Raw genomic sequence first — 12,513 nt, 5'->3', positions numbered from 1 at the left:
TTATTTTAGATTTAGCATGGCGGAAAATAATCTACAGCGCCTTAAATAGCAACATTAAAAGTGTCAAAGCCTCTAAATGATGTAGCTGATGTAGCTGTATTCTGTGTGTGAATGTGCGCTTGTTTGTGTGTGTGTGTGTGTGTGTGTGTGTGTGTGTGTGTGTGTGTGTGTGTGTGTGTGTGTGTGTGTGCGTTTGTTGCCTCCCTAGGAGCCAAGCTTCTTAAAGAAAACACAACATTTCTTCGTGTACATGTGTGTGCTTTCAGGAGACTTGCATGACTGTGTGCGTGTGCGTGTGCGTGTGTTTGTGTGTGCGTGTGCGTGTGCGTGTGTTTGTGTGTGTGTGTGTGTGTGTGTGTGTGTGTGTGTGTGTGTGTGTGTGTGTGTGTGTGTGTGTTTGCAATGGTAACAACTGGAAAGACAGATTAGCGTTCCTGTGGCAGCATGTGCACTTGTAAATGTGACAACCTCTTCATTTTAGCTTGAAACGCTGAAGTCAAATAGTGTTGTTGTTGGTGCATTTTGTGTATGAATAATGGAAGACTGTCATTTTACAAAAGTTTAAAAATCGTAATATACATACTTTTTTGTCTGTTTACTAACAGGCCCTGTCTTCAGCATGCTGCATTTAATGATTGAATGTCAATACTGTCACTTCCTGTCAATGGCAGAAGACGCAAAGAAAAAAGCTCTGCTTTTGCTGCTGGGGTTTTTGATACATTTGAAGACTTTTGATACATTTCAAGATTTTTGACCACTGGGGATAGGTTGACTGGCAACACTAAATGGTCCCTAGTGTGTGAATGTGAGTGTGAATGTTGTCTGTCTATCTGTGTTGGCCCTGCGATGAGTTGGCGACTTGTCCAGGGTGTACCCCGCCTTACACCCGAGTGCAGCTGGGATAGGCTCAAGCACCCCTCGCGACCCAGAGAGGGACAAGCGGTAGAAAATGGATAGATGGATGGATGGATGGATGAATTTGTGATCACAGCCACAGGAGAGTTACCTGGCATATTGGAACTGCTTTTGGTCTGGTGAGAGGCATTGATTTGCTGAAATATGGCGAGTTGGAATAGCCCTTAACCTCAAGCCAACGACCCCCAGTGCAATTCAAAGCGGTTGCCTAGCAACCAGAAGCTTCGGCAAGAGTTTGAAGCTGTTTTAAAGTGCTTCTGACGACACAGAGTGAAATAATTTGACAGGAATACACCTCAAGTTGATCTCTAAAGGGCGCAAGGTACGAAGTTTATGAAATAAACAAGTTATAAGTGCCGCAAGTCGCTAAAGAAGCAACTGCCGTTAGCGAGATGATACGAGAGGCACTGATGTCAGCTAGCTGCTGCGATGTCAAAATATAGTTAAAAAAATCAAAACCTGCAGTGTCATCTGAATCAAATGATTCTCTGGACACAGGACACGAGGGGAAGGAAGACTTGATGCTACAATGACATTGAAAATGCAAGATTGGATCACAAAGCAGACATGGAAAAAGAAATAAGAGAATTTAAAGAAGATCACAAAGCAGACCTAAAAAGAGTAACAAGAGAACTTAAAGAATATCTGAGAAAAGCAACAACAGAATACAAAGAGGATCTGAGAAGTCTGCAGGAAAATATAGAAAGTCTGCAAACTCAGAATAATAACATAAGAAGAGATTTTCATGAAGTGAAGATTCTCCAAGAAGAAGTTATTGCAGTGAAACATGACAACAACATGCTGAGGAATATCATGGATGCAATGGATCAGGATGAATGTCATCATCGGGACAGGGCACCGAATTAAACCAAGATCCTACGTGAAAGCTGTGAATAATGGAGTGGAACCAGCAGTCAGTGGTCAACTTTCTGCAATCAAAGGAAATTGAAACCGGCACATCGAAACATGCATCCCACTGAAACAACACCACCACTCCAATCATCCTTGTGAAACTTGTTAACAGAAAATCTAAAATGAAACAGGGAAAGAAGCTGAAGGGAACAAATGTGTACATGAATGAGCATCTCACAAAACGTAATGCTCAAATCGCCAAGAAAGCACGAGACTTTCGAAGACTGTGCACAGAGAAGTGTATGATCGCTTTCAAAAATGAGCTCAAAAAACAAAATTGGGACAATGTGCACAATTAAAATGATGCTGATGAAGCATATGGTAAATTTTTAAACACGTTCATCACAGTTTATGACAAACATTGTCCATGGAAACAACTCAGTAGAAACCAGAGAAAGAACAATCAACCGTGAATGAGAGAGAACACACAGAAGCTAATACAAATAATAACAGAAAAAATGAATACATTAAAAAGATGGTTTGACAAAAACAGACTATCCTTAAACCACAGTAAAACAACAATAATGCTATTTGGTAACAGTAGAAGAAAAAGTCAAACACAAATGGACAGAGTCGACATTGAAAGAGTAAAATAAATACAATTTATAGGTGTAATGATTGATGATAAAATGAACTGAAACGCTCATGTAAAAATAATAAACATAAGGTGGCAAGAAATATGTCAATAATGAATAAAGCTAAATATGTGTTGGACCAAAAATCACTCCATATTCTCTACTGCTTGCTACTGTTACCATATCTGAGTTATAGGGCAGAAATATGGGGAATAAATACAAAAGTACACTTCAGTCACTAACCGTGTTACAAAAAAGTAATACATAATGTTGGATATAGATACACTTAAACCCTTTATTTATTGAATCAAACATGTTGAAATTCAATGATATAATGTATTTACAAACAGCTAAAATGATGCACAAAGCAAACTATAACCTGCTTCCCAAGAAAGTACAACAATTCTTCTCAACGAAAGAGGAGAAATACAACCTCAAAGAAAAATGTAATTTAAAATATTTGTGCGCACGTACACCACTTGAAACCTTTAGAAATCAAACCGTTTACGAATATGATCCAATTTAAGAAACTGTTCAAACTCAGTGTTTACAAAGTACAAACAATTTGAACCATAATAAACATTCTGAACATATTGATGATCTTATTCATTTCACTATAAGAAATACAAGGTAATTCACTATTTATTTAATTATTTAGTTTATCTTATTATGTATTGATTATATTGTGAATAAATTGAGATCAGGACATGAACAAAAGTGTTATATTTATATAGCACTTTTTTCTAGTGACTCAAAGCGCTTTACTTAGTGAAACCCATTATCTAAGTTACAATTAAACCAGTGTGGGTGGCACTGGGAGCAGGTGGGTAAAGTATCTTGCCCAACAGCAGTGACTAGGATGGCAGAAACGGGAATCAAACCTGGAACCCTCAAGTTGCTGGCACGGCCGCTCTACCAACCGAGCCAGGCTGCCCCCAATAGCATTTGCCAAGTAATGAAAAAGGGGTAGGATTATATAAACTCTGCTTCTTCCTGTGATACGATCTCCGGCTGGCCCCACTATGGACTGGATTCTCACACTATGATTTAGGTCTACTCGACGTCCATTGCACCGGTCCCCTCCAAGGTTTCTCATTGTAATCCCATTGGGTTGAGTTTTTTCTTGCCCTGATGTGGGATCTGAGCCGATGATGTCCTTGTGGCTTGTGCAGCCCTTTGAGATACTCGTGATTTAGGGCTATATAAATAATATTTTGTATGTATATATATATATATATATATATATACAAACCCCGTTTCCATATGAGTTGGGAAATTGTGTTAGATGTACATATAAACGGAATACAACGATTTGCAAATCATTTTCAAGCCATATTCAGTTGAATATGCTACAAAGACAACATATTTGATGTTCAAACTGATAAACATTTTTTTTTTGCAAATAATCATTAACTTTAGAATTTGCCAGCAACACTTGACAAAGAAGTTGGGAAAGGTGGCAATAAATACTGATAAAGTTGAGGAATGCTCATCAAACACTTATTTGGAACATCCCACAGGTGAACAGGCAAATTGGGGACAGGTGGGTGCCATGATTGGGTATAAAGGTAGATTCCATGAAATGCTCAGTCATTCACAAACAAGGATGGGGCGAGGGTCACCACTTTGTCAACAAATGGGTGAGCAAATTGTTGAACATTTTAAGAAAAACCTTTCTCAACCAGCTGTTGCAAGGAATTTAGGGATTTCACCATCTACGGTCCGTAATATCATCAAAGGGTTCAGAGAATCTGGAGAAATCACTGCACGTAAGCAGCTAAGCCCGAGACCTTCGATCCCTCAGGCGGTACCGCATCAACAAGTGACATCAGTGTGTAAAGGATATCACCACATGGGCTCAGGAACACTTCAGAAACCCACTGTCAGTAACTACAGTTGGTCGCTACATCTGTAAATGCAAGTTAAAACTCTCCTATGCAAGGCAAAAACCGTTTATCAACAACACCCAGAAACGCCGTCGGCTTCGCTGGGCCTGAGCTCATCTAAGATGGACTGATACAAAGTGGAAAAGTGTTCTGTGGTCTGACGAGTCCACATTTCAAATTGTTTTTGGAAACTGTGGACGTTGTGTCCTCCGGACCAAAGAGGAAAAGAACCATCCGGATTGTTATAGGCGCAAAGTTGAAAAGCCAGCATCTGTGATGGTATAAGGGTGTATTAGTGCCCAAGACATGGGTAACTTACACATTTGTGAAGGCGCCATTAATGCTGAAAGGTACATACAGGTTTTGGATCAACATATGTTGCCATCCAAGCAACGTTACCATGGACGCCCCTGCTTATTACAGCAAGACAATGCCAAGCCACGTGTTACATCAACGTGGCTTCATAGTAAAAGAGTGCGGGTACTAGACTGGCCTGCCTGTAGTCCAGACCTGTCTCCCATTGAAAATGTGTGGCGCATTATGAAACCTAAAATACCACAACGGAGACCCCCGGACTGTTGAACAACTTAAGCTGTTGCTGAGAGTTTGCATGCTTTAAATATGTGTCATAAATAAATAAATATTAATAAATAAGTTAATGATGCAGAGTTATAAAATATTATTAGAAAATGTGTGATTGTAAAATCTCCTGAGCAAAATGTAAATGTATTGAGTTAATTGTGTTGCAAAGCGGAACGATTGTTGTGATGTTGCGACCCCACGGACAGTAAATAAGGCAGAACAAGCAAGAGGGGAGGGTGCTTGAGCACGTTGTCTTCAGCTCCTCAAAAGATTGAAGTGTATTCGATTTTTTGTGCAAAACTTCAAGCAAGTGATTATTAGAACCTCTTTTCGTTACAAGCAGCCAACGAGGTATTGTATTTTTGTAGTTTAATTTCTTTCTGAATGTTTATTGATGTGAAATCAAAGTCTGATGTATTTTGTAAGTTCTCACGGCGTGTTGGCGTGTACAGCAAGAAGGAGGAGTCAATAAACGCCCGTTTTACAAAAAAGAACTTTCCTGTGTTGCCGTGTACCGAAAGGAGCTACAAGTGAGAACTCGACTGCCTTCGCGGTAGGAGAGACACGGGATCATACGCGCATGCGAGCAAAGGAGATTAGCCTGCCTGTCAATCAAGTGGAGTTTCAGGGCGTGTCCAAAGAGCCCCGCCAAAGCCGAGGTGTGCTTCTGGAATTCACAAGGACTCAGGTTTATCACTTTGCAAACGGTGCTTTGTATGAATGAATAGTATTATGTTCACTTGCTGACATTGTTGTACTGAATGTGTTTGACTGGAAATTATTAGTCAAACCGTAAGGCAAAATAGGAAGGCTTTAGGTTTCAACAGGAAGAGTGTGTAGTTTCAGTTTATTCCACCAGGTGTCTCAGGCATTTTATGAGTTAAACCAAGATTTGCATGTCTGTTACTTAAGACAGCTATAAGACAAGATTGGTGAATTTCCTGTTAATTAAGCAAAGTGCATTTTAAATTAATTAAATAGGCCTACTAGTGATTAAAAAAATAAAAAATTAAGAAAGGCCTGAATGTTAATAATTAAAAATAGGCCCAAGTAACTTCTTCTTTATTAATAACTTTGCACAAGCTTGTAGGAAGCATTTACAACATTAACAAGAAAGTAGACATTATTCACATTTAAAAAGTAGTCTACATACTTAAATAACTGTAGGTATTTCAAATTATTAGTCTACTACCAAGTTAAATTAACCCTTCATTGTGTAAAAACATTGTCAATTGACAATCCTAATATTATCTCAATATGTCTGACACATACTCAAAGATTACAGAACAGCACACAAACTCATTAGCTCAGCCTGAGGTTAACGCCCAAGCTGCAGAAGGAGAAGACACTGTGCGAAGAAGCGGAAGAACTCGAACCTTGACGGAAAAAGGGAAAGGACTTCAAGAAGAAAAATTGAAAGGCGTACATCGCAGATACAAACTTGCATATGAGAAATGGAAGTATAATGCAAAGGTAGCCAAAGAGTTGATGAGTGATGAAATCTCAGAGGAAGAATTAAACAAGTCGATGGATCATCTACAAGCCACATGTGCAGATGTGAAGGCAGTATATGAGGAATTCCGTCAAATGCAAGCTCCTGATGCAGATGTAAGACGTAAAGTGGATGCATGTGTATCGATGTCTGAATTCATGATTAAAAGAGCACAACAACTCATTGAAGGTGATGCTGCAGTGAATGAAGAACAGTGGCCAGATATCGGCTCCATTCTAAATTCATCAAGTCCATCATTAAAGTCACTATACCTTCGTTCGGAACACAACACTCACTTGAATAACCTTTCAGTCAAGAGAGATGATGCTGTGGCCGAAGCAGCTGCAGCCAAAGAGGTTTTGTCAGTGCTAAAAGAGCAAGACAAGGAAGTCACTGAACTTCAAAGACTGGAGGCTGAAGAGAAGCTACGTGCTGCACAATTTGAGGCTGAATCTCTAGCCAGACAACAGGCAATGCAGAATCAGCTCCGAAAGCTTGAGCGCTTAGAGGAAGTCAAGAAGCTGAATGCAGCTAAGGCCCGAGTCAAGGTGTATGACGAACTCAGTGACAAGTCCGAAGTCATTAGTTTACTACATAACATCAAACAACCTGATAAGGCACAAACCCTCAATGCATCAAGTCCTCCATTCATTCCTCAACAAACTCAAGTGCCAAATCATAATCCCAGTCATCCCAATGTTCAATCAGTCCCACAAATTCCACCAAATTTTCAGATGCAAAGTCCTGATTTAGCAACTGCTCTCGCTGAAGCCATGAGTGCCAATCGTCTCCCAACACCTGAACCTACAGTATTCACGGGAGATCCTATAAAATACAACGACTGGAAATTGTCATTTCAGATACTGATTGACAGAAAAGGTATTCCAAAAAATGAAAAACTCTACTACTTGAGAAAGTATCTAAGTGGTGCTGCAAGGAAGGCTGTTGAAGGACTTTTCCTGATCGGCACAGAGGGAGCATATGACACTGCATGGAAGCTGCTAGAGAAGCGCTTTGGAGATCCTTACGTAATTGGGAAGTCCTTCAGAGATAAGCTGCATGCGTGGCCAAGAGTAAGCTCCAAAGATGGATGCGAACTGAGAGAACTTGCAGATTTTCTCCAGAGCTGTGAGGCTGCAATACCTCATATCAAGACATTAGAGATTCTCAATGACTGCACTGAAAGTCAGAAGATCTTGACAAAGCTCCCAGACTGGCTTGTGTCCAGATGGAACCGTAAAGCAATGGAAACCAGACAAGCGAAAGCTGAATATCCTTCTTTCAAAGAGTTGGTGAACTTCTTATCAAATGAAGCTGATCTGGCATGTGACCCCATATCCTCTGTACAAGCACTCAAGAGTATACAGAATGAGAAACCAAGACAGACAAGAACTGAAACCATAAAGGCAAAAACGTTGTCAACAAATACAACACAGAACACTGTCTCTTGTGTCTTCTGCAAGAAGTTTGGACACCAGCTGGAGAAGTGTAGAACGTTTGCTGAAATGACAATCCTGGATCGCATCAAGTTTGTACAAGAAGAAAAACTTTGCTTTGGCTGTCTAAAGACTGGTCACCACTCTAGAAACTGTGAGGACAAAAGTAAGTGTGATACCTGTCGAAGAAGACATCCAACATGCTTGCATGATGACAACTTTCAGAAAGGTTCTTCATAAAAGAAAGTGGAGAGTGATTCAAATATAGCACGAGGAACGGAGCAAATCCCTGCAACTGCAACAGCAACTACCAATAGAGTTGCCCAAGGCAATCAAGGCTCACATACATCCTCAATAGTACCAGTCTGGGTCTCTTCCTCAGAACAGCCTGAGAATGAGATCTTAACATATGCGTTGCTGGATACGCAGAGTGACACAACATTCATCCTGGACCAAGTTGCTCAAGAGCTCAACACAAAGAAGGAGAATGTCTGTCTACGGCTTTCCACAATGTCATCAGTCTCTACAGTCATACCCTGTCAAAAATTGTCTAACCTCCAAGTGAGAGGATATGACTTAGAAAAAATGATCTCATTACCACCTCTCTTCTCACGTGAGTTCATTCCTGCTGAGAGGTCTCACATTCCCACTACAGAGACAGCCCAAAAATGGCCTCATCTTGAACCATTGGTCCACAAGATTCCTCCACAATTGGAGTGCCAAGTCGGCCTACTAATAGGCTATAACTGCCATCAAGCTCTTCTTCCCAGAGAAATTCTATGCGGAGAAGAAGGCCATCCATATGGTCAGCGAACCGACCTTGGATGGAGCATTGTTGGCTGTTCCAAGCTAGCAACTGAGTTTGAAGACGCAATTGGTGTGAGCCGTAGGGTCATTGTACGACAAGTGACTCCTGCCGCACAACCTCTAAGTCGACTTAAAAATGAAGAGCACTTTGTCTGCAGAAATCAGGTCAAAGAGCCAAGTCCTTCAGAAATCATTAAGATGCTCGAAATGGATTTTACAGACCACTCAACAGACAACAATCCAGTCTCTCAAGAAGATCTTCTCTTCATGTCACGAGTGAAAGAGGGGATAAGACAGAAATAAGATGGACACTATGAGCTACCACTACAGTTCAAGAAAGACAACCCAGCAGACCTTGCGTCTAAAGAAGCCAGTGCAGCCCAATTGAAGGACTCATGTTGGTTAAAGGGACCATACTTCCTTCGGCAACCAAATCTGTCAGTCAAACAAGTAATAGTAAAAGTGGATGACACTGACCCAGAACTGCGGAAAGCTCATGTTCATACCATCAAAGCCGAAAACACAAACCCATTGATCAGCCGTCATAGCAAGTTCTCTGCTTGGTCCAGAGCTGTGAAAGCTGTCGCCAGACTGAAGAAATGCGTCAGGAGACGTAGTGGAGGTCAAGTATGGACAGACCAAACTACAAATCTTAAAGAAAGACATTAAGCAGAGTTCTTCATCATCAAGCTCACACAAGAGGAAGCTTTTGCTGATGACATAAAGAAAATCAAATGCAATGGAGCTGAAAAACTCGGCAAACGCAACAAGCTCTACCGGCTCAACGCTTACCTTGATGCAAACGATATACTCAGGGTGGGAGGACAGTTGACGCAGTCAGCCCTTCATCATGACGTGAAGCACCCTGCAATATTGCCAAGGAAATCACACGTGTCAGACCTGATTGTGAAATATCACCATGAGCGTGTAGACCACCAAGGAAGAGGGCTGACAATGAATGAGATACGCGCAAATGGAATATGGATTCTTGGATGCGGAAGTATTGTCTCCTCACACATTTATAAGTGCGTCCCATGCAGAAGGTACAGGAGAACCACAGAAGTCCAACAAATGGCAGATCTCCCAAAAGAAAGAACTCTGACAAGTCCTCCATTTACCTACTGCGGACTTGATTGTTTTGGTCCATTTCTTGTAAAGGAAGGAAGAAAAGAACTTAAAAGATATGGGTTGATCTTCACCTGCTTATGCTCGAGAGCAGTGCATATAGAGACTCTAGACGACATGACCACCGATGCGTTCATAAACGCTCTCAGAACATTCATCGCCATCAGAGGCCCTGTGCGACAACTGAACAGCCCATCAAGGAACTCACAAGTGAACGACATTGTGATTTTAAAGGACGAGTGTACCCCAAGAAATGAATGGAAGCTCGCAACAGTAGTCGAAGCTCAGCCTGGAAGAGATGGCATGGTGCGCAAGCTGAAACTAGTGCTCAGTGAGACTTCTGTTGACAAGGGCAAACCTCATACACGACTGATTAATCTAGAAAGACCTATTCATAAAATAGTCACATTAGTAGAAGCCAATTAAGACGCACACACATACAGATGATTGAAACTGGTTTTGATAAAAATGGGAAATCCCACATTTCAGGTCAATGAGTGATTTGGTGGGAGTGTAGCTGTTGCTGAGAGTTTGCATGCTTTAAATATGTGTCATAAATAAATAAATATTAATAAATAAGTTAATGATGCAGAGTTATAAAATATTATTAGAAAATGTGTGATTGTAAAATCTCCTGAGCAAAATGTAAATGTATTGAGTTAATTGTGTTGCAAAGCGGAACGATTGTTGTGAGGTTGCGACCCCACGGACAGTAAATAAGGCAGAACAAGCAAGAGGGGAGGGTGCTTGAGCACGTTGTCTTCAGCTCCTCAAAAGATTGAAGTGTATTCGATTATTTGTGCAAAACTTCAAGCAAGTGATTATTAGAACCTCTTTTCGTTACAAGCAGCCAACGAGGTATTGTATTTTTGTAATTTAATTTCTTTCTGAATGTTTATTGATGTGAAATCAAAGTCTGATGTATTGTACTGTATTTTGTAAGTTCTCACGGCGTGTTGGCGTGGATGGTGTGTACAGCAAGAAGGAGGAGTCAATAAACGCCCGTTTTACAAAAAAGAACTTTCCTGTGTTGCCGTGTACCGAAAGGAGCTACACTGTACATCAAGCAAGAATGGGTAAGAATTCCACCTGAGAAGCTTAAAAAATGTCTCCTCAGTTCCCAAACGTTTACTGAGTGTTGTTAAAAGGAAAGGCCATGTAACACAGTGGTGAACATGCCCTTTCCCAACTACTTTGGCACGTGTTGCAGCCATGAAATTCTAAGTTAATTATTATTTGCAAAAAAATAAAATAAAGTTTATGAGTTTGAACATCAAATATCTTGTCTTTGTAGTGCATTCAATTGAATATGGGTTGAAAAGGATTTGCAAATCATTGTATTCCATTTATATTTACATCTAACACAATTTCCCAACTCATATGGAAACGGGGTTTGTATATATATATATATATATATATATATACATACAGTATATGACACAGCTCATTAGCCTTAAAGCTACAGAAACACACTGCGATGTTAATCTCAGGAGGTTTATTAAAAGCACTTTTAAATATTCCAGCATAAAAGCTCACAACACACTATTGTGGGACTTGAGTAGAATTTAATGATGGTAATGAAACAACCAAATGATCAATTGGTAGTAAATACTTTTATGAGTTTTTATTGGGTATGTTTTGCTGTTAATGAAACTTAATGAAGCATTGCTGTGATTTAGTTTGTACATCTTCTCTTCTCACATCTCCTGAAGCCATGTTTCTGCGCCTTCACAGTTCCTCAGAGTGCAAAGCTAAAGTGCAGAAAAAAAGTAGTGAAAGTATTGTTGAGTGAAGAAGTATTGCAGTAAAGGCGTGTGGTTAGAAAAGCACTGCGAGCGTTGTTTGCGCCACTAGATGGGTGATTATTAGCATGAGAGATGTTTTCTTACATGTGAAGGTTTCGGTTAGCTGGTGAATACCTTCCACACTCTCAACGTCGTCGTCGTCATCGGGGGCCACCAAGCTGGCTGCAAACGTCCACATCATCTCCAGCCAGTCAGTGCTCTCCGGCGGGGGGGCCACCTCACTGACGGGGGACCTTAGTGGACGGACTCCTACACGGCAAACTCAAGTCAGGCCTATGTCTGCATATTTGAGTAATTATTGTGCAGCAGTGTAATGAAAGGTGTGATGTTGTATCATTTTTGTGCTCGCCTCTGGCCTTCAAACCTCTCTTGGCAATGGCAGGGGGAGGTGGGAGACCTGCGGGATCAAATCACAGGTGCATGTTTAAAATCTTCTCAGCTACGCTCCACACACAAACTACAGATGTTTTACTCAACACGGGATGGAAAAGCAAACAGGCATGCAAGCACATCAATTTTGATTAATGCAGGGGTTCTTAAACTTTTAGGCCTCGGGGCCCAACTACAGTGGCACCCGGGGCCCACTCAAATATTAACACTTACTTTTATTACACATCAGCTGTTTTATTTTATTAATAATAATCATATCTAACTTTAATGTAAACCATGTGTTAATCAAAAACATTTCTTTGATACAAACGTTAGACTTAGGTCAGGCTGATTAGGAAAAAAAAGTACCAGTATTTAACGTTTTACAAGCTATTTTTGCTTCTCTGGCGTGTCTCATGTGTCCTCATGCGGCACGTCCCTAGGTCAGGCCAAGAAAGTTAGGTGCAGAAAAAAATAAATACATAAATAAACGGGCATGCATCGATCGGCCTATAAATGATTAGCCCAGCTGGAAACTCCTCGTACTCCTGATGGCTAGTCCACCACTGCACTCTGGTTAGTTTACATATATTATTCTGCCCTCCCTGA

The 12,513-nt window shown here is 40.7% G+C and overlaps 1 protein-coding gene across 2 annotated transcripts in view; it reads right to left on the bottom strand.

The window, feature by feature from the left end:
* Nucleotides 1-11,283: 11,283 nt before the first annotated feature.
* The window catches only part of LOC133576072 (triadin-like), a 30,553-nt gene continuing 29,323 nt past the window's right edge, over nt 11,284-12,513 (bottom strand). Inside the window, exons 3-5 of one of the 2 annotated variants that reach the window (XM_061929021.1) lie at nt 11,885-11,932; nt 11,620-11,784; nt 11,284-11,481 (exon numbers count right to left, since the gene is read on the bottom strand). In XM_061929021.1, coding sequence (XP_061785005.1) covers nt 11,459-11,481; nt 11,620-11,784; nt 11,885-11,932 — 236 coding nt within the window. In that variant the 3' untranslated portion in view covers nt 11,284-11,458. The remainder of the gene's footprint in view (nt 11,482-11,619; nt 11,785-11,884; nt 11,933-12,513) is intronic. The other variant, XM_061929022.1, reaches the window with a different exon arrangement.

This window comes from Nerophis lumbriciformis, linkage group LG34 (assembly GCF_033978685.3).
Source record: "Nerophis lumbriciformis linkage group LG34, RoL_Nlum_v2.1, whole genome shotgun sequence".
Taxonomy (NCBI): Eukaryota; Metazoa; Chordata; class Actinopteri; order Syngnathiformes; family Syngnathidae; genus Nerophis; species Nerophis lumbriciformis.
The sequence above is the reverse complement of the archived record's forward strand: the minus strand, read 5'-3'. Positions and strand labels throughout refer to the sequence as shown.